The sequence below is a fragment of the Paramisgurnus dabryanus genome, chromosome 13, assembly GCF_030506205.2.
Source record: "Paramisgurnus dabryanus chromosome 13, PD_genome_1.1, whole genome shotgun sequence".
Taxonomy (NCBI): domain Eukaryota; kingdom Metazoa; phylum Chordata; class Actinopteri; order Cypriniformes; family Cobitidae; genus Paramisgurnus; species Paramisgurnus dabryanus.
The window spans coordinates 17,513,911-17,534,927 of NC_133349.1; the positions used below are offsets into that span (position 1 = coordinate 17,513,911).

General features: G+C 35.1%; 3 protein-coding genes across 6 annotated transcripts; all 3 read left to right on the top strand.

Annotated features, from left to right (window-relative positions):
- The first annotated feature begins 349 nt into the window (after window positions 1–349).
- Window positions 350–14,163, top strand: LOC135743146 (uncharacterized). Its single transcript, XM_065260717.2, has 5 exons — window positions 350–1,955; window positions 10,868–11,000; window positions 11,134–11,219; window positions 11,720–11,799; window positions 12,301–14,163. The coding sequence occupies exons 1-5, from the start codon at window positions 675–677 to the stop codon at window positions 13,475–13,477; spliced, it is 2,757 nt and encodes a 918-aa protein (XP_065116789.1). The 5' UTR covers window positions 350–674; the 3' UTR covers window positions 13,478–14,163.
- Window positions 6,431–9,632, top strand: LOC135743268 (interferon-inducible GTPase 5). The gene is made up of 2 exons (XM_065260888.2): window positions 6,431–6,507; window positions 7,445–9,632. Exon 2 carries the CDS (start codon window positions 7,470–7,472, stop codon window positions 9,132–9,134), a length of 1,665 nt encoding a protein of 554 aa, XP_065116960.1. The 5' UTR covers window positions 6,431–6,507; window positions 7,445–7,469; the 3' UTR covers window positions 9,135–9,632.
- Window positions 14,164–15,160: 997 nt separating the features above from the next.
- LOC135727651 (uncharacterized) lies at window positions 15,161–20,866 on the top strand. Of its 4 annotated transcripts, none has more exons than XM_065245584.2 (5): window positions 15,161–15,574; window positions 16,418–16,580; window positions 17,187–17,238; window positions 17,708–18,890; window positions 19,412–20,866. In XM_065245584.2, exons 4-5 carry the CDS (start codon window positions 17,716–17,718, stop codon window positions 20,589–20,591), a joined length of 2,355 nt encoding a protein of 784 aa, XP_065101656.2. In that variant the 5' UTR covers window positions 15,161–15,574; window positions 16,418–16,580; window positions 17,187–17,238; window positions 17,708–17,715; the 3' UTR covers window positions 20,592–20,866. The 4 variants fall into 4 exon arrangements, with proteins under 4 accessions (XP_065101656.2, XP_065101657.2, XP_073667702.1 ...); XM_065245585.2 differs by having other exon boundaries at window positions 17,192–17,238; XM_073811601.1 differs by having other exon boundaries at window positions 16,508–16,580.
- The last annotated feature ends 151 nt before the right edge of the window (window positions 20,867–21,017 follow it).

The following is a 21,017-nucleotide window of genomic DNA, read 5'->3' on the forward strand; positions in this document are numbered from 1 at the left end:
TAAAATTAGGCATTGGGTCATCATGCTTTAAAAAATGTCACTGTCAGGAGTAAGTGCCGCACTTGATAGGACACACCCTGTTGTCTATTTAAACTTAAAGTGTTCCTTAAGGTAGTTAATGCACACTGGTTTTGTTATGACCGTTTCAAAGGTAAGATCAATTCGACAGTTTTAATGACTTTACACTATTATGATTTGATAAATGTTTTTCACAAAAGTAAATGTAAAACCTTTGTTATGTGTGTGATATTTATGCAAGAATCATTGAATGCAAGAATCATCTAATCTTTAATCTTTTTTTTTTTTTTTGCACAAATTCCAAATTCAAAAAGGATTTGATACCGGGTGGAGGATTTCTCAAAAGTATTTTGTGAGGTATATTCAAAGATAATCAAAGAGAACAGGTGTACTACTACAAATAAAAGAAAAACACTTCACCTGTAAAGTATGCTTTGAAGTAGTTGACTATTTTCTTCTAAAGCAAATATGAAGAACATAAAGTAGCTGGAATTCAAATTTACTTGTTTTTATCAGATTCTGACATTTTTTATGAGAACTCTCTGTCTACCCAATCAGAACAATCCTCAAATTCATCAAAGACACTGAGTGAAACAGACGTAGACGAAGACAGAAGAGCACCGCGCACCAGGTTTTCAATAATCAGTCCAAGAACAATGCTGAAGAAACTAGAAAAAATAGAGATCAGTGCTGTGCAACCTGAGAGTTTATATGAAAATATAGAAAATTACGATACGAATCCTTATGTTGTATCTCGAGAGCTTTTGGATGAGTTGTCTAAGATCTCAGATGATTCAGACACCATTGATCCTGAAATACAGGACATGCTTAAATCTCCACCTGCAGAAACATCAAATAAAATAAAAAATAAACTTAAGGAGTTGGAAGATGTTACGCTTAACATTGCCGTAACTGGGATGACTGGAGCAGGCAAGTCATCTCTTGTCAATTCCCTGAGAGGCATTGGAAATGATGATTTCAGAGCAGCTCCCACGGGAACAGTTGAGACCACTTTGAAACCAATAATGTACCCACATCCCATTATACCTAACGTTAAGATCTGGGACCTGCCTGGAATTGGTAGTCCAAAATTTAAAGCAAAGAAGTACCTGAAAGATGTTAAGTTTGCCACATATGATTTCTTTCTTATAGTGACCTCTGAAAGATTCAAGGAAAATGATATAGAGCTAGCCAAAGCCATCCAAAAATGTAAGAAGCGGTTTTATTTCATTCGCACTAAAATTGACAACGACCTGCGGGCTGAGGGACACAAAAGAGGCTTTATTGAGCAGATGGTGCTCGACAGAATTCGAGAAGATTGTGAAAAAAACCTGCAGAAAGTCGGAAAACCCAAAGTATTTTTAATATCCTCATTTCAACTGGAAAAATTTGACTTTCAGAGGTTGGTCGACACTCTTGAGAAGGAACTTCCTAAAAACAAAAGATTAATTCTCATTCAGTCTCTGCCAGTTCACTCTATAGAAGCATTGATTAAAAAGAAAACTTATTTCAAGAAAAGGATTTGGCTCAATGCATTTGCGGCAGGTGTCGGGGCAATTCCTCCCATTCCAGGATTGTCTGTGATCTGTGACTATGGCATTATGAAAAACTTCTTCAAACAAGTATTTACAGGATTTAGCTTATCAGATGATGCACTGGAGTCCCTTTCAGAAAGGGTCAACCAACCAGTGAACGTTCTTAAAGCAGCCAAGACGTCACGTTTCAAAGATGGAGTCAGTGATGCCATTTTGATGGACATGTTATCTAAACCACACATTGCTGTGGCAAAGACAATCGGGACAGTAATGGCTCTTCTGCCAGGGGGAGCGTTCCCAGCAGCAGGCATTGCTGTTGCCAGTGTGCACTACCTGCTGAATTTGGGACTAAATGAAATGGCAGAGGACACTAAAAATGTTCTTATTGCGGCAAAACTTGCTGTGCCAGACTAACATGCAGAAAGATGAGTTAAAAAATTATATTTAAGTTCTGATGTTGAACTAATTGCTTACATAATTTTTAAAATAAATATTGTTACTTGTATTAATATGAAATAATATATAATTATAATAAAACAAATAATGTTATATGTCATGTTTTCTTAGTTGTATGTTGGTTTAGAGAAAACAACTGCTACATAAATACATGTAAATAGATAAACATAATAAATTATCAATAATAAATGATACATTTTACATTTTATTAAAAGAAGTAACTTAGCAGTTTTAGATTCGATCATCAGATTATGTAATAGTATATTTTTTCAATGTACAATTGTCTTTTAATTAATATTTGTTTGTAACTAAACTGTTTTTGATTTTTGCTAGGAATAAAATACTTTTGTAAAGAACGTCTCCTGAGGTTAAATTACAAAATTTGCAGGATTTATCAACTAACTAAAACTATAAAATACATATTTATTAAAAGATTGTATGTATACTATACTTGTATAAGTATGTATAAGATTTTGAGTCTGGTCGGTTCAAAGACTGCAGATTACATGAAAATGTATAATCATTTTAACAACATCTAACTTTCTTACATCCATCTACACATTGTAAATGTAGCATCAAAATACATAAAATAAACATATAATAAAGAAAAATAAACCAAACTTTGTGTTAGCCAAGCACTCTAAAAAAACTGAAATTTTGAAGCATCGAAGACTATACTTTTAGGGAAAGTATAGTTTTCAATATAAAGATATTATACAATTAATGTTTGTATTTATTTATATTGTGAACCCAGAGATAAGGAAATTACAGTGTGCTTGCTTTACCTGAATAATTACCGTAACATCAAAACATAATCCAAAACGAAAGACATTACAAAGATCATTCACATTTATATAACCATGCAAATAACTTGGTATCTGTTATACAACAAACAATCATTTATTTTAAAACCCTGCGGATGCATTTTGTATGTTATATGTTTGTGTATTAGTCTCTAAGAAAGTGGAATGCATTTATAATTAAACTTCATGGTGCCAGTAAAAAGCCTCCACATCTTCCTGCTTAACAGCATTCTAATGAAAGAATTCATGTTTGATATAACTACATATTTTTTGATTTGAGTTTACTGCTAGAATTTTTACAGTCTAAAATTATGACACACCTTTTATACTTTATTACTACTAAAATAGGCTAAACTGAAAATGTTGGGTTGTCTCAAATCATGCTCAGAAATATGAAAAAATTTAATTTTGTTTAAATTAACCTGCTTTAACCTTCCCAAATTAGGGTTATTAATCCAGGCAAGGCCTTACATATATTAGGGTCCCCTGTATGTTTTAATAATTTAATATTTAGTTTACATGGGATTCACCCCAGGATGATGCTGAAAGTGAGAGAAATTATATTTTCATATGGTGCATATAAACTAAATGTATCATAAAAATATTATACTGGCAAGGCACGTTTATTCAGTGGATTATACCTTATTTCATACACGTGGTAATGCTTTACACAAAAATTATTTATAAAGAGATAAACAGTAATGAGAAACTTAATATATAACAATATAACATTTAAAGAATGTAACCCTTATTATATATATATCCACACTAACACAACATAAAAACATAGAACACATCTCCCATATACAGTCATGTGAAAAAATTAGGACATCCCATTACATTTTCGGTTCTTTATTAAGAAATATTTACATATCACTGGATTTCATCTTGTTTTTATTTTTTGTCTGGAAAAGAAAGTGATTTAGTTGCAGGGAAACCAGAAAAACTGACATAGTTTTACTCATTAAACAAAAGATTAACAAAAATGTGAATTTTTTTAGCCATTTTTTTAGCTTTGAGATATTTAATGGGTTTCTTGCATGTACAGCCCGTTTCAAGTCAGCCCACAGCATCTCAATGAGATTCAGATCTGGGCTTTGACTCGGCCATTCCAGTACTCTCCATTTTGTTTTAAGCCAGTTCTTGGTGGATTTTCTGGTATGTTTTGGGTCATTGTCCTGTTGCAGGATCCAGTTCCGCTTCAGCTTAATTTTTTTTTACAAATGATCTCACATGTTCCTCAAGCAACCCCTGATACACAGTAGAATTCATGATGGTGAGCAGGCCAGGTCCTGCTACAACAAAGCACCCCCAAACCAGGACACTTCCACCTCCATGTTTTTCAGTTGGTATGAGGTTCCTTTGCTGGAATGCTGTATTTGGTTTATGTCAAACATGTCCTCTGTTGTGGTGTCCAAATAATTCAGTTTTAGACTCATCTGTCCAAAGAACATTATTCCAGAAGTCATGGTATTTGTCTACATTCTCTCTGGCAATCTTCAGTCTTAGAGAGCAGGGTTTCCTCCTTGCACACCTCCAATGAAGGTTAAACTTGTGTAGTCTCTTTCTAAATTGTAGAGGCATGCAATTTCTCATCAACAATAGCAAGAGCCTGCTGTAGGTCCTGTGATGAAATTTGTAGGGTTTTTGGTGACCTCTTTTAGCATCTTGCTGTCTGCTCTCGGGATGAACTTGCTTGGACAGCCAGACCTGGGCACGTTGACAGTTGCTTTGAATGTCCTCCACTCGTAGACTATTTTCCGGACAGTGGAATGACTGATTTCAAAGTCTTTGGAGATCTTTTTAAATCCCTTTCCAGACTCTGCAGTTATATAAACCTTTACAGTGTGATCAGATATTATCTGTAAGGAATTTCTTAAACCATATGTGAGCTTTGTAGATTCCACTTAAAAGGATTTAAGTCTCCTGATTTGAAGGAATAAGTGTTGGCAAGTTTGCAAATGAATTCTATCATGGTACATTACCACATAAAAACGAAATAGTTATTGGACTGGCTAAGATGCACATTTGCTTTAAAAAAGACGAAATCACTGTAAATATTGGTAGGCATAAGTACTTTAATAATGCTGCTCCATCAACTCCTTCTGACACGACAAGTAATAAAATATGTCCCATAGGTTACTTGCCGCGGCCGCTTCATATCGTCTAACCACGAGACGATTGATGGGACATTATAAGACTATCCGAGCGTCGTATCAAGTTTTCTCCGTGCTCCTAATTTAAAACATTTACAGCAGTTGCGATATTTGTCATTTCACTAAAGTTATAGTGGACTACAAACAATCTTCTAACCACCAAACTAGCTACCGAAGGCACTGTGCCATATAAGCAGCGGAAGTCGGTTGACAAAATGCGGAAGAGCGAAGAATTGAAAAGGGGCGTGACGGAATAAGGTGAATACTCTTTGGTGAGAGTGACAGTTCTGCTGTCAAGGAAGTTGAAGATGTGACAGTGCAGCAGTGTACAACAAAAAATAAATGAAGGTACTTTTCCTCATGTCAGACATGCATTCCTCTGAACTGCAGTAGATAATCTCCATTAAAACAAATACAGCTTATATTAAGGGGTAGTTGAGGCATTATACAAAATAAAAAAATTGCTAAATAATTTATCAAAATGGTTAGTGTATTATCTAAAATACTTTTTCTTCTATTTTGCGGCTGGAGAAAGAAAAGGCTTAAGCACCAGTCAGCAGTCAATAAAGACATTCAGAACTGTTAATTCTTAGTTAACCCTGGGGAACCCATGGGTCAAATTTGACCCATGTTAATTGCTGCAAATTAAAGGGTTCTTGGGTTCTCCAGGGTTAAAAATGTACATTTATTATTTATAAAAATGTCAATTTATTGTCATTTGTAAACCTGTTGTTACACACTTTTAAATTGATTAAAAAAAATCATGTTTTAGAACAAAAAAGGAAGTAGGAATCACATATTTTTTGCTGCCAATAAAAAGATATTGATGACTTTGTTCTTTTTATATCTTTACAATGCGAAATCATGGGAGATACAACTTATAAAATCCTGAATATATTAAATATTTTTTGTTAAATCTTATTAAATAGCCTATATTTTACTTATGTCCAGATGATACAAAAATTACTAAATAATTTTTTGCTCATCATTATCCACTCTTGCCTGTTTAAGGGTTAAAATAACAATATAAATAAAATTGAATTTTGAATGTGTATATTACCAAAAAATATAAAGCTGACTGAAATAAATGTGCAGATAGTGTGAATCAGCACAGTGTTTAGTCAGTAAATGCATAGTGAAACATATGTGTTTGAGTCTGGATATAAAAGTGATCTCTTATACTGTCAGCTGTTGCTTCATAGCTAAACTCTGACTCACCTTGTTTTGAGTGAACCCTTGGTATTTTAATGCACAGTTTTACATTCACATTTTAGTCATGCTTCATTGACATGTTGCATTTCTGTAAACACATATTTAACAGCATTCTACTTTTCCTGTCATGTTAAATTTATATTTCTTGAAAATCATTTTTTTAATAACTGAGATGTTTATCCTCAGATGATCCGAAGAACCTTGTACTAAACCACACCCTAAAACCTACACCAACTTCTTCTTAAACATACTGTAAAGTGCTTTCATGCGAAGCAAGTCAATGTAAGTCATGGAAAGACCAATTTCCAAATCATCTGTTCACAGAAGGTGAGTTAATATTGTAAGGATTGCAAAATAGAAAAAGTTTTTATATCTTTTTAAAATTTAAGTAGGACAGATGCTATTAGTCAATTTATACATATTTTATTTTGTGTAAACAACAGGTGAATGTTTATGTGTTTACGTTACATAATGCTATTCATAATAAATGTTTTATATACATTGTAAAAAATACTTTTTTGTTGAAGCAACTCAGATCGTTTCAACTTACTATTATTTATCTTGACTAGAGATGAGTTGTTATAAGTACAGATAAGTTGTTTTAACTTATAAAATTGAATTTGACTAAAGTTGACTAAAGAAGTTTCTATATTTAATAAGTTGTAGCAACTCATTTCTAGATAAATAAGAGTAAGTTAAGTTGACGTGACATGTAAATCTTGTTTGTGTCAACAACAAAAATTATATATATATATATATATATATATATATATATATATATATATATATATATATATATATATATATATATATATATATATATATATATATATATATATATATATATATATATATATATGCTGGGTTAAAATTGACCCAATGCCGGTTTGTTTTAACCCAACTGTTGGGTTATTATAATCCATGGCTTCATAATAACAACCCAACATTGGGTTATTTTTAACCCTCCATGTGTTATGTCCAGTATTTACCCATTAAAAATAACCCAGCCAATTTTAGAGTTTATACTTTTTTTCTTTCACAAAATTGACAGACATTTTGCCATAAATTGAGCACTTTGAAATTACACGTATTTGAGGTTACAGCGACCCCTAGCGTGAGAAGCTAATTTTTTCTAAGCACTGACTGAACATTATAAAAGTAAAGGTCTACTAGAATAGTTTTAATTAGTCATAATTATTAGTAATTTAACAATTCCATTTATTGATCTCTATCCTCTTACTATACTTTGTGTCCCTTAATGTAGGCCTATCTAAAGGTTGCTTCACATTATGTCAGATGAAGTCAATGTTTTTATGGATCCATTCCTAAACGTCTACACAAACGCTGGGGAGATAGCAGTAGCAGATAGACTTACTGAATCATTTCATAAGGATATTGTACTGAGAGAGCAACAGAGAAACAAAGAATTATTTGAGCCGGTGAGAGTCATTCAATCAAAACTTTATAAAGCTATGGAAAGAGCAAAACCCAAACTAAATATTTCTCTTCAGATGAGAAATGAAGAGACTTTGGGTATGTGTAAACCAAAGAGTTACATGCTGATAGAACCTGTAAAAGAAAAAGACCCTGAATGTCTGAAGAAGGACATTTTAGAAGAGCAGCATGATGCTAGATTGGAAAATGTAAAATCGAATGAGCCTAACCCCACTGAGGCCCAACAATATAATGATACATTGAAGACAATGGAGGACAAGGAGAATATCGAGACAGATCAGCCAAACAATACTGAGGAGAAGAAATATATCAACACAAAGCCTGAAGAACATGCATATGACAATGTGTATGAGGATCCCGATCTCCTCACTAACTATAGTTCAGCTGGTTACGCTCATAAAACAGAACAACATTTGAGGGAGAAATTCAAATGTCTAGACAATGTCACGCTTCATATTGCTGTCACAGGATCAACTGGAGCAGGAAAATCCAGCTTTATCAATGCAATAAGAGGTCTTAAATATGACGACAAAAACGCAGCTCCAACGGGTGTGACCGAAACCACAATGTTGCCTACTATGTATGAACATCCAACAATGCCAAATGTAAAATTTTGGGACCTGCCAGGAACCGGAAGTCCCAAATTCAAAGCCAAGAAATATCTAAAAGATGTGAAATTGGAAACGTACGACTTCTTTATCATTATCTCCTCTGAGAGATTTAAAGAAAACGACATCATGCTGGCTAAAGCAATTAAAGAGAGGAAGAAGATTTTTTACTTCCTTCGCTCAAAGATCGACAACGACATCGCAGCGGAATCGCAAAGAAAAGACTTTGATGAGCAAAATTTGCTTTCACTAATTCGCCAGGACTGTCAGAGAAACCTTAGGGACCTAGGTGACCCATATGTTTTTCTTATCTCTTCCTTTGATTTACACAAGTATGACTTTCAGGCCCTGACAGATACATTAGCGAATCAGTTACTTGATCACAAGAGAGATGCTCTGATTTTGTCCCTGCCAGTTTACTCTTCCAAGATCCTGGAGGAGAAAATTAACACATTTATGAAGCAGACTCGGTCAGCAGCTGTTGCTTCTGGTTCCATTGCAGTAGCCCCAGTCCCCGGCCTTTCAATAGCATGTGATGCTGTCATTTTGCTGGCTTTCTTCACCAAGTGCTACTACGCATTTGGTCTGGATGATGATTCAGTAGAAAAGCTGTCAAAAAGGGTTAACAATCCATTTCTGAAATCTATTAGAAAGTCACCACTGGTGGTTGCCATTGGACAAAAAAAACTAAGCAGCGATGTGCTATCAACACTAACCAGTAAGGAAGCAGGCATCAAATTTGCATGGAGCATGGTGCCTGGTGTAGGCAGTAAAAAAGCAGCTGAAATGTCTTATTCTGCAACATTTGGTCTTCTACGAGCAGGACTTCAAGAACTAGCTGACACAGCCAGACAAATGTTGAAAGCTGCAGGTGTAGCTGATGTCTATTGACATAAACAACACCCAAAATAGTTTAAAACATCCCATATTGTTAATAGTTGCCATAAAATTGACACTGTAACCCTCTTTTTGTATCTACGCTCTTTTATAGCTGTTTGTGCTTTTATAAGATGCTATAAATGATTGTTAATGAATTAGCATTATGCAAAATGCCTATAGATGTTCATACTGTTGGAATCAACTACATTTAATTGTTTTACTCCTATTAGAATGTTTGTTGTTTTATGTTTTGTAAACGTTGTCTATCAGTGTACCTTTTTAAGCATGAACAACTCCTACTTAATGCATTATCAAGTTTAAAAATACTTAAATCCTTACGAATTGTTAACATGTTGTTGTTTTTAGTACAAATGTATTTAGTTAGAAGCTGAAAACAGTCTACATTTTCACTGCTGTTCTTCAAATCTGATACAAATGCATATTGTTGACACAAGATTGCATGAACTTTTTTACTGAGGCCTTGTTGAGAGAAACAAAATATATACATAAAAATGTTTTGTTGTTGTGTTTTCTTTCCTAATAAAACACTAAAATCAAGAAAATGTTTACATTTAGAGTCATGATCATGTTTTATCTATGAAGAAATTGGAATGCTCTGTTTTCTACAGTTCTTGTTACACTCTCATTATTACATTTATACATCTGGAATACGCTTGAATCCAAACGCATTTATTATAGTATGTGTGTTCCCTTGCCCTAATCCATACATTCAAAAAAATATATAAAAAAGCTGTCGCTGGGACAGCACATAATTAAGCACATAAATAAGGCCTTTTTTAAGGTACGTTTCCAAATGACCAACCATGCTCTGTCAGTTAAGCTACATGTTACCTGGATGTTGTTACTTTTTATTATATGTAGAAAATGCATGATACAAAACAGTAATTGTGTATTTGCTTCTCTTTACCGCTAAGTGGCGCTATAACCACAAACATAATTTACCACCCTACCATGGCTGTTTCGTTTTCGTTTCTGTATGTGGGCTGGTATCTGACAGGCAGTTAAACGTCACTCGTCATCTTGTTAAATCCATGAAACCATAAATGTTTTAATGTTGTTCAGACCTGCGGAGAACAAGAAGTTAGAATTACTTCAGGATTGCTGTACAAGTACAATCGACTGCATGGTTTAAAAAGCTGAAGGTAATTTTAAACTTTAAAGCCTACGACTAACAAATATATATACTAATAGTTTTCGTGTCGTGTGTATGTATCGTATGCAAGTAGGCTGCTCAAAAACGTAGTGAAACTGTATTATTTAAAAATATATATTTATGTTTAATGTTTTACTAAAATTTAATTTGAAGTCATATTCTTTTACCCAATGACAAAGTATGTAGATTTTTTTAAACATTTGTTAACCCAGATATACAGGCATGTTTTATGAAAGTGCAAAGAATAGAAAATAAAAGTTTGTTATGGCAGAATGTTTTCTGTTTCTAATAAGGTGACACCTTAATTTCTCATAAAACAAATAATTAACGAATTATCTGTTCAACATTTGAAAATCAGATATGCAATATTGAAATTGACAAAGGTAAACGTACAACGACGTTCCCTGGAAAGAGGTTTGGTAGTGATATTAACTTTCTGTGCGGTCGAATGAGCAGTACGATGGTGGCAATGTTTTCCACAAGTCAGGCTTTGCCGTGCTGCGGGGAAAGGAGTTAGGTTTCGTTCAACAGCCTTGAACACAAAGTGCTGTGAAATGCTGCTCTTCTGGAGCACCAAGAGGATCCTAGCAATCTGGAACATGCAGATGCTGTCCTGGAGCCGGTGCAGAAGGTCCTTAACAATCTGGAACATGCTGTGATCTGCTTAGTCTCTCTGGACACACAGGCCAGAAACTCAGAACTTGGTTTGTTCTGTTTCAGTCTTTATCACACAGGCTGGAGACTCAGAACGAAGATCTTGGGGTGTTGCTGTGACAGTCTCTGGGGGAGACTCAGAATGATAAGGTTTGTCCTCAGAACTTGGGTGCTCTGTTTCAGTTTCTTGGACCGGGCCGGAGACTCAGAACTGGGATGCTCTGTTTCAGTCTCTCATGACAGGGCCGGAGACTCAGAACAAAGAATGTGTACAAAAAGATTACCTTTATCAATTTCAGATAGAGAGGAGTTTCAAATTGGCGCTTTCCTGTTAGAGGACAGTGATTGGCTGTTGATGCTGTTGAAGGAGCCCACAAAGTTTAACTTTGTCTTTAGAATTTCATTTTTTACTTACCAAACCACTTGTCTGGCATTGTCCTGAATGTAAAGTAAGGGCATGTCTTCTAACCAACATCATTGCCTGGGTTGCGTATGTGTGGGGCAGGTCTATCAAAGAAGGTCCAGATTTTTATTGGGGTAGTGGCGTGTTTGTTTAGGTGATTACAAATGTCAACATTGCCTTTCAGAGATCATGCACCCCACCTTTAATAACTGTGATTATAAATAGGAACATGTCTCTAAGTGAGTATTGAGTCAATAGGTGATGGTTTTGTGTCCACTTTGTGGGTGAAAGAATGTGAAGATTTGTGGTTAGCTGCATAGCCATGCTGTTTCCTTAAGGATTTTTTTATGATCACCTTGGCCACAGATGAGAGTGAATGGGGTTTGGATGGAGGATAAGAAAAAATGCTGTGGACCAATCAAAACGTCCTCTTCTTCTCAGTTTTGGTACTAAGGTCGGCCATAAAATATATTTGGCAGTTGTCTTACCAGCCTTATCTGATAAAACTGGGTGTGCGATTGTGTTTACCCACCAAAATCCTGTCCTGTATCGGTCGGGGAGGAGCCCAGAATGCTTTGTTATACACTGTTTACTACAATACTGTCATATCTATATGATATCATATATGTGGTGTATTGAAACACAACATAGACTATACACAGTGGTTCTGGACACAACTCAAAGCAGATCAGTTTTGCTATTTTAATGCATCACTGAGCAGAGTTTTATTGACCAACATTCCAACATTAAAATATTTTTTAGATGTTTCATAAATGAAAATGTAATTTATTTATTTTTGTGATAAATGTTTGTATGTGCAGTTTAACTATATCCCCAATATTTATGTATATCATCAACATATATCACCAATTGCTATACTATACCACATTTTATCATTTAAACCATGCAATGATTTACACCCTCTAAGCTTTTGTTTGTCTTTACAGTGAAAAATCTGGTATAATGGTCGATTTTTCTGCTTCCATGGATCTCTCTAAAGCTTTGCAGACAATAGGAGAACAAGACCCAAGTGAAGCTGCTACAAAGGCTAAAGAACAACTTGATGCTCTTGAAAATGTGGTTCTGAACATTGCTGTGACTGGAGAAACAGGAACAGGCAAGTCTGCTTTCATTAATGCTTTTCGAGGTCTGAGTGATGATGAAGATATGTCTGCACCTACTGGAATCACAGAAACCACAAATGATGTTACCATGTACACCCATCCCACAAAGTCAAATGTGAAACTCTGGGACTTGCCGGGGATTGGTGTGCCAAACCTCAAGGCAGACCAATATCTCAATGAAGTCAAATTTGAGATTTATGACTTATTTATTATCATTTCGTCCACAAGGTTTAAGGAAAATGATGTCTTTTTAGCCAAGGAGATTAAAAAAAAGCAGAAGCACTTTTATTTTGTCCGAAGCAAGATTGACAATGACATTCACTCTGCGTCACACCGCAGAAACTTCAATGAGGATCAGGTGCTTTGCACAATCAGAGAAAACTGCTGCAAAAACTTGAAGGATGTTGGAAACCCAGAGGTCTTCTTAATATCCTCTTATGACCTGGAGAAATATGACTTCCAAAAGCTGGTAGATACCATAGAGTCAGAGCTTTCAGAACATAAGAGATTTGCTCTTGTTCAGTGTGTGCCAGTTTGTTCACTCGCTATGCTAGAGAAGAAGAAAAAAATGATGGAGAAGTATGTGATGGTTGCAGCATTGGCCTCGGGCCTGGGTGGCCTTATCCATTCTTCACTGTATATGACTTTTGGCACTAAAGGACTTGCAGCTTTTCTCAGCAGTTGCCATTACGCATTTGGGTTGGATGAGGAATCACTCATGAAGCTTTCAGAGAAAGTAAACAAACCTGTCTCACTGTTAAAATCAAGAATAAAGTCTCCCTTTGTTTTAGCACTGAGAGATAGATTGAGTGTTATGCCTCATCTCTCTATGACAAATCCAGTTACTAGCTTTGAGGACTTGCTTGATCCTAGATTTATTTTGAAAAGGAGTCAAAATGCTTATCTGGCATTTAACAAAACATATGCTGTCCTAAATGATGCTCTAAATGAAATGATAGAAGATATGACGGAAGTTCTCAGAGTGGCAGGTTTGGAATAGTAAATGCAAACTGGTACGACAAAGAGATGGACTACAGGTATTATTATTTAGAAAGTAAGAACAAAAAAATATTCCACTCAAGGTCACAACAAACACTGAATAAAATGTAAAAAATGGTTTTAATCAGAAAGTTATAGTGTTATACACTATTCATATACTAATATAATGTTTAGTATTGTGCTTCATATCTTACCTGTTTGTTACATGTAATGTAATAAATAATGTATGTTAATACAATTTGATAACATCTGCATCTCTGTACTGTTTAAAGGTATTTGGGAATTAGCCTATGTTGCTGGTTTGTGCAAGAATTTTCTAATTTTATAGTTCAATTATTTAATGGTAAAGTGGTTAAATTGTCGCTGTACTGTATTGACTTTTTAACGTTTTAAAATGCACACAGTGGCTTCAGGCAACGACACTCTTCACATTAACATCTACTGAATTTGTTTCTGTATTCTGTAGATTTTGTCTTTGTTTATGTGGTAAATTATATTAATAAATGAAGAGCTTAGACACAAAACCTGCTAATGGTTTTTAATGGTTTGAGAGCAGTATTTGATGAACGTATACTGTAGTATGTTTCGAGAGCATTCAGTTACAATCATTATCTAATTTTTGACAGGAGTGGCATTTAGCGGCTTTTGCCTCTGAACCCTTCAAATGTATTGCTTTGATACATTTGCCATGCAACTATATTGCATGTTTACAATAAATTGACGTTCATTGGACTGTTAACCTCGTGTTGTTTAAACCACCAATGGCTTTCTTTTGGTCTTCAGAACCAAAACGCAGAAGTGTTGTTTTGGATTTTTTAGTTTCGAAAGGGGTGTAATGTGACAGCCTCTCCAGGCTTTAAAAAGGGTATTGACCTGTGGTATTGTTGAATAATTTCATGAGGACATTATTCTAAGAGCAACAGAGGAATCGCTGAAAGTCATTGAATAAAATCTTACTAAGGCTATGGAAGAGTCAGATTGGAATTCTTGAATAAAAATACGGGTAAAGAGTATAAATCCTTGCAAACAGAACAGCTAACATATTTTAACAAGCTATTCTAAACCCTTAAATTCACACCCAATGTTCATGAGCAGACTATCTAAGCAAACATCTGCCTTGCCCACCAAATCAAAATCTTAAATGTATTTTTGCGTTGGTTAAAAGCAATCTGAGGCAGGCGATGAAAACATTTTTGGGTGAACTAACTTATCCCTTTAATGAGGCTGCATTTTAGACTGTGGCCGTTCGAATTCATGCGGTGCCACACAGAACCGACAGGCGGATGACGTCAAGGTATCGCGGGAGCTATTCGAGAAATCAGTCAGCCGAAGAGGTCTCGTGGTGTTTTGACGCCATCCGCCTGATGGCCGCAGCCGGAAGTCGCATTTCTAGGCTGCATCACCAAGACTGTCGTATTTCAGAATATTAACAATTATAAAGTTGACTATTATTCTTAGTTAATCGTAAATTGTTGTAATATGCTCATGACTTACGAATTTAATGTTTAGTTAACTTAAATAAACCACGCTTTGATGACGTATGCAGCCAGCATATGCGACCATCGCAGGCTGCAGCTGCAGTCTTCAGTTTGAGAAGCCTTCTTGTGTCTCCAGCGGAAGTGACTGTGAATTGTTAGTTCACAAACTCCATCTCCAACAGCTCCTGAAAGCATTCAAACTACAATAAAATATTTGCATACCCGCATACAGTTTATGCATACTATTTATGGAAGTAGACCATGTCTGAAATAAAATGTTGTCACGTCGTTGCTGGCGTAATTATTTGGCGCAAATGATATTATATCACGCAATTATATTATAACGTATGACAAAACGCACATTCTCTCGGTTTCGGTTTCATTTTTCCGGAAGAATATTGAATCCACACGGCACTTAACTAGCAACATTTTGTAACTGCCTGCCGCTTTCCTCCAATGAAAAACACACGCACACCTTGTTAAATCCTGGAAACGATACATTTTCACTTTTGTTCAAAGTCGCAGAAATCAATAAAACCGAGGAAGTCGCAGAGATCATCAAGAAGGCATCTGGATTCCTGTACAAGCGCAAAATTACTGTATTATCTGTAAAGCTCAAGGTAAATTAAAAACTTTAAAAATGATGGCTAGATAATATAGCATTTTATCAAAAACTGTTTCACGTGTGCATGGGCCAACCTGCCTATGTTTAATTTGCTGTACCAATTTCGTATTTTAATGCCGTGTTATTTTTTACGTTTCATTTTAATTTCTGTATTTCAGACTACAGCTGCTTTTGTGTATAAGTTGAACTCTGTCTAACGTTACATTACATTAGAAAATATTTCTCGTACGTTTTGAACAGACATAAGTCTGCATAGAGTATCACATAGAGTATCACATTAAAGTATTTGTTGTATTGCATTAAGAAGGATTTTATTTAAATTATTTTAATACTTTTTTGTTAAACGTAAAAACAAATATTTAAAAAAGATTAAATACATTTTCATTTAGACATTTATGTATCCAAAATTTAACACCAACGTGTAGGCAGGCTACAGTCATGTATAAATCCAGCTGTTTAAAAGCACAAAAACAAGTAAGGGATACAAGTCTGTTAGTGTTTGATTGATCTATGCCATCCAGGCTTTAGATCATTCTGATGATTATATATGTGCATGGAAAAATACTGTAATAATAAATCAAAATATTAAGAACATTTAAAGTATATTCCACATTTCTCTATTTAATTTGATCTTGTATAAAATGTCCTAATGACAAAGTATAAAATTCTTTGCATAGTAGTATATAAAGAATGACATTTTACCACATCATTGCTGTCGAAATTGCTGCTATAAACAAACAAATTTATATTACATGTAAACTAAACGCATATGATGGTTTAGTTTCATCTTCCGGATAAAAATGTATGTGCCTGTTGAATCCTTACATCACTTATCTAGCGAGATTTAGCTGCCTGCTATCTGCCAGTGAAACAACGAACCAACACACACCCTGATAAATCTTGGAAACCATTTTACATGTGTCTAAAGTCACAGAGATCAAGAAGGCTTTGTATCTGGATTGCTGTAGTGCAGTCGACTGTATGATTCAAAAAAGCTCAAGGTAAATTTTTAACTTTTAGAACTTTGTCTAGATAATATATCAGCATTTTGTCAAAAGCTGTAAAACATGTGGGCTAAGCAAACTTACGTGTTCTTTAGATTTAAATTTGCTGTGACAATTTGTATGTTCATTTTTATGTTTCACATTAATTTCTCTCTTTTCAGATAGCTTAAGTGAGTCTTTATTTACATTATGACATTATTTGAATCATTTTAAAACTTGTTTGTTAAATGTGAAAACAAACTTAAATTAAATATTGAATACAATTTTCGAATATTGAATTTAGACCATCTTTATAGTCGGTATTTGACACCAACGTGTACAGTCATGTATTAGTCAGGCAGTTAAAAAGTATGTGATCAAGTAAGGGATAAGTCTGTTTGTGTCTACTCCACCCAGGCTTTAGATCATTCTGCTTACCAAATTTCATGTATTATTCATGTATATTTCTCTATTTAATTTGATCTCATATAAAATTTCCTAATGACAAAGTCTAAAGGATTGTTAAAAATATTGTGTCCCCTTCTGCTTTATGCATGCTGTATATTGACACTAATTGCCCATGTTGTTTGTTTTATGAATTGTGGTTCTGTTTTCTCCTGACAGGGCAGAAGAGAACACAGGAAAATAAGAAGTTAAAAGGTTTTTACAACAAAAGGTCGGCATAAATTATTATATTACAGCTTAGGCATTTACCAATACATATACTGTCCTAAATTAAGCTTTAAACGAAATGATATAAGATATGAGAGAAGTTATGACAGGAGTTCTCAGAGTCGCAGATTTGTATTAAATTTGCATTAAATTTGCATTTGAAAGTTGATACCAATACTGTCCAATAATGTGATAGATTGTAAAGTTTCAAAGTTGCTAGAAATGGCGTCTATGTTTGAAACTATATTGATGCTTTCATATCTTTTACTATAGACACTTGACTCTGTTTGCCAAAAACTAAACCATAGTATGGTAGACATTTTCAAGTAGAGACGAATTTGCTGCCTACCAACTGCAGTATTTTAATCGAAGCAGCAAATTCATGATAGCTGTATTGCTGATTTTACTGTTTTATTTGTAAAAGTAGACATTTCTGTACATGGAAAGTTAAAGTACTTCTGTAACCTTTGCAGCTTAAAACATGGAAACTCAAGACTCTGATGTTACAGAGGCAGTAAAAGCATCGGGAGAGTCAACACTGGAAAAAGCTAAAGCAAAAGCTTTGGCAGAATTTGACCAGATGTTAAATGTTTCACTTAACATTGCCATAACAGGAAATACAGGATCTGGCAAATCTTCTTTTGTAAATGCACTTAGAGGTCTGTGCGATGATGATGAGGGTTCAGCCCCTACTGGAGTTACAGAAACTACAATGGAGGCCACCATGTATGAGCAACCTGGAATGCCAAATGTGAAAATTTGGGATTTGCCTGGAATAGGAAGCCCAAACTTTAAAGCAAATAAATATCTTAAGGATGTCAAATTTGACACTTATGATTTCTTCATTATCCTTAGCTCAGAGAGGTTCCATCAGAACGACATCATGCTAGCTAAAGAAATAAAGAAGAAGAAGAAAAACTTCTACTTTGTTCGTTCTAAGATTGACAATGACATCTCTGCAGAGCAAAGGAAGAAAGGATTCGATGAGCAGAAGATTCTTTCCAAAATAAGGGAAGACTGTAAGAACAACCTTAAAGAAATAGGAAACCCCAACGTTTTCTTGATCTCATCTTTTGAATTGGAGAAATATGATTTTGAAAAGCTCAGAAACACACTAGAAAAAGAGCTACCGAAACATAAAAGATCTGCTCTCCTACAAGCCTGGCCAGTATGTTCGGCTGAATCTCTTGAAGAGAAGATCAAGTTTTTTAAAGGGCTGATCTGGGCTGCATCTCTTGCCTCTGCAGGAATAGCAGTGGTCCCTGTGCCTGGCCTATCAGTAGCATGTGATACAGCCATGGTGTTATCGTTCCTTGTGAGGTGCTACTACGCGTTTGGCTTGGACGATCGTTCACTCAGCAGACTTTCAGAAAAAGTGAAAGTTCCACTGATAAATTATTTGGGGAAATCAAAGATCGCTGCTGCAATCCGAGAGAAAACACTGACCAGGATACAAGTCTCTTCAACGTTAGCAGTGACGGTTACCGCTGAATATGTGCTGAGTCTTGTTCCAGGTTTGGGCAGTGTTGCAGCTGCAGGATTGTCTTTTGCTACCACAATGTATGTTTTGAGAGAGGGCTTAAATGAACTGGCAAATACTGCTCGGGAAATCAGAAAAGTAGCTGGACTGGATGCAGTTTGCGATAACTTTTACAGGTAGTTGGCCTGAACTTGTGTTTTTTTTTTGCTGTAAGCAAAAAAGTCATGGAATAAATGGTGGGGTGTTGTTTGTTTAGTTGTTTGCTGACATTTGTGTGGAAGGAAAAGGATGTCTCAGCTGGAGTTAGAGGGGGCTACCAAAAATTATTGTGGGTTACTAGATTTAGTTACACTTTTACCCTATTAGTTATTATCCTGTCTACCATATCTTTCATTATAATTTTACAACTGCTGTTTTTGTTGGTTTTCATCTGTTTATTTTCTTTGCTGAAATCTGCAACTTTTTGACAATTCCACATAAAGTATTTGTTGTAACATAATAATTTGTCACACACTTTATGAAAATAAAAATGTGATTTATTTGCTTATATTGTCTTTTTGTGATTAATGTTTGTATATGCAGCCAGTTTCCAAGAACCAATAAAAAAAATATACGTAATTTGCTTTACTAGTTCACATAATATAATTTGAACCATGCATTGATTTGTACCTTCAACAGTTTTGTCTGTCTTTTACAGTGAAAAATCAGGCATAATGGCCGAATGTTCTGCCTACATGGATTTCTCTAAAGCTTTGCAGACACTAGGAGAACAAGACCCAAATGCAGCTGCTACAAAGGCTAAAGAACAACTTGATGCTTTTGACAATGTAGTTCTGAACATTGCTGTGACTGGAGAAACAGGAACAGGCAAGTCTGCTTTCATTAATGCTTTTCGAGGTCTGGGTGATGATGAAGATATGTCTGCGCCTACTGGAATCACCAAAACCACAAATGATGTTAACATGTACACCCATCCCACGAAGCCAAATGTGAAACTCTGGGACTTGCCGGGGATTGGTGTGCCAAACCTCAAGGCAGACCAATATCTCAATGAAGTCAAATTTGAGATTTATGACTTATTTATTATCATTTCGTCCGCAAGGTTTAAGGAAAATGATGTCTTTTTGGCCAAGGAGATTAAAAAAAAGCAAAAGCACTTTTATTTTGTCCGAAGCAAGATTGACAATGACATTTACTCTGCGTCACACCGCAGAAACTTCAATAAGGATCAGGTGCTTTGCACAATCAGAGAAAACTGCTGCAAAAACTTGAAGGACGTTGGAAACCCAGAGGTGTTCTTAATATCCTCTTATGACCTGGAGAAATATGACTTCCAAAAGCTGGTAGATACCATAGAGTCAGAGCTTTCAGAACATAAGAGATTTGCTCTTGTTCAGTGTGTGCCAGTTTGTTCACTCGCTATGCTAGAGAAGAAGAAAAAAATGATGGAGAATATTGCTATTCTTGCAGCTTTGGCCTCAGGCCTTGGTGGGTATTTGTCTATGCCTTTACTGTCTGTGGTTGTTGACAAGGCAGTTCTTGTGGCCTTTTTTATGAGTTGCCGTTATGCATTCGGAATGAATGACCAATCACTTGAGAAGCTTTCAGAAAAAGTGAACAAACCTGTCTCACTGTTGAAATCTCCAATAAAGTCTCCTTTTGGGTTGGCACTAGTAGACCGATTGAGTGTTATGCCTCATGTCACTATGTCAAAACCAGTTACAAGCTTAAATGACTTGCTTGATGAGAAATTTATTGTGAAAAGGAGTCAAAATGCTGCTATGGCATTTACCAATACATATACTGGCCTAAATAAAGCTCTAAATGAAATGATGGAAGATATGACAGAAGTTCTCAAAGTGGCAGGTTTGGATTAATGAAAGCAAACTGGTACGACAAAGGGATGCGAAGTTATCCCCTTTGTCCAGGTTTAAGAAATAGACAGTGAAAGTTACTGAAAATACTGTCCAATAATGTAATTTTTATTGTATTTGTATTTGTTTATGGTGTATGATATCAACAAATTTATTTGGATTGTCAGTGTGATTGCTATGTAACATTAGTAGTGCCACTACTTTTTACAAGAAATGTAACGCTGAATGGAGTTTGGGTTGAAATTACTTTTGTATGGGTATGTGAATAATTATTAAAACATATTAGAGGAAAAAACAATATATTTTTATTAATATTGAGTTTCAGAACAGAATAGAGAATATTTTTGGAAAATGGCTTAACAAATAATTGTAAACTTTAACATATTGTGCATTATTTATTAAATGATTGTGCAACACACTCCAGCACTT

Excerpts from the sequence above, each read along its gene's own strand:
- LOC135743146 (XM_065260717.2), top strand. The coding sequence starts at position 675 with ATGCTGAAGAAACTAGAAAAAATAGAGATCAGTGCTGTGCAACCTGAG. Across the intron at positions 11,220-11,719 it reads AGACTCAGAACAAAGAATGT|ATGAGAGTGAATGGGGTTTG; the intron begins GTACAAAAAGAT and ends CCTTGGCCACAG. Across the intron at positions 11,800-12,300 it reads TCCTCTTCTTCTCAGTTTTG|TGAAAAATCTGGTATAATGG; the intron begins GTACTAAGGTCG and ends TTGTCTTTACAG.
- LOC135743268 (XM_065260888.2), top strand. The coding sequence starts at position 7,470 with ATGTCAGATGAAGTCAATGTTTTTATGGATCCATTCCTAAACGTCTAC.
- LOC135727651 (XM_065245584.2), top strand. The coding sequence starts at position 17,716 with ATGGAAACTCAAGACTCTGATGTTACAGAGGCAGTAAAAGCATCGGGA. Across the intron at positions 18,891-19,411 it reads GTTTGCGATAACTTTTACAG|TGAAAAATCAGGCATAATGG; the intron begins GTAGTTGGCCTG and ends TGTCTTTTACAG.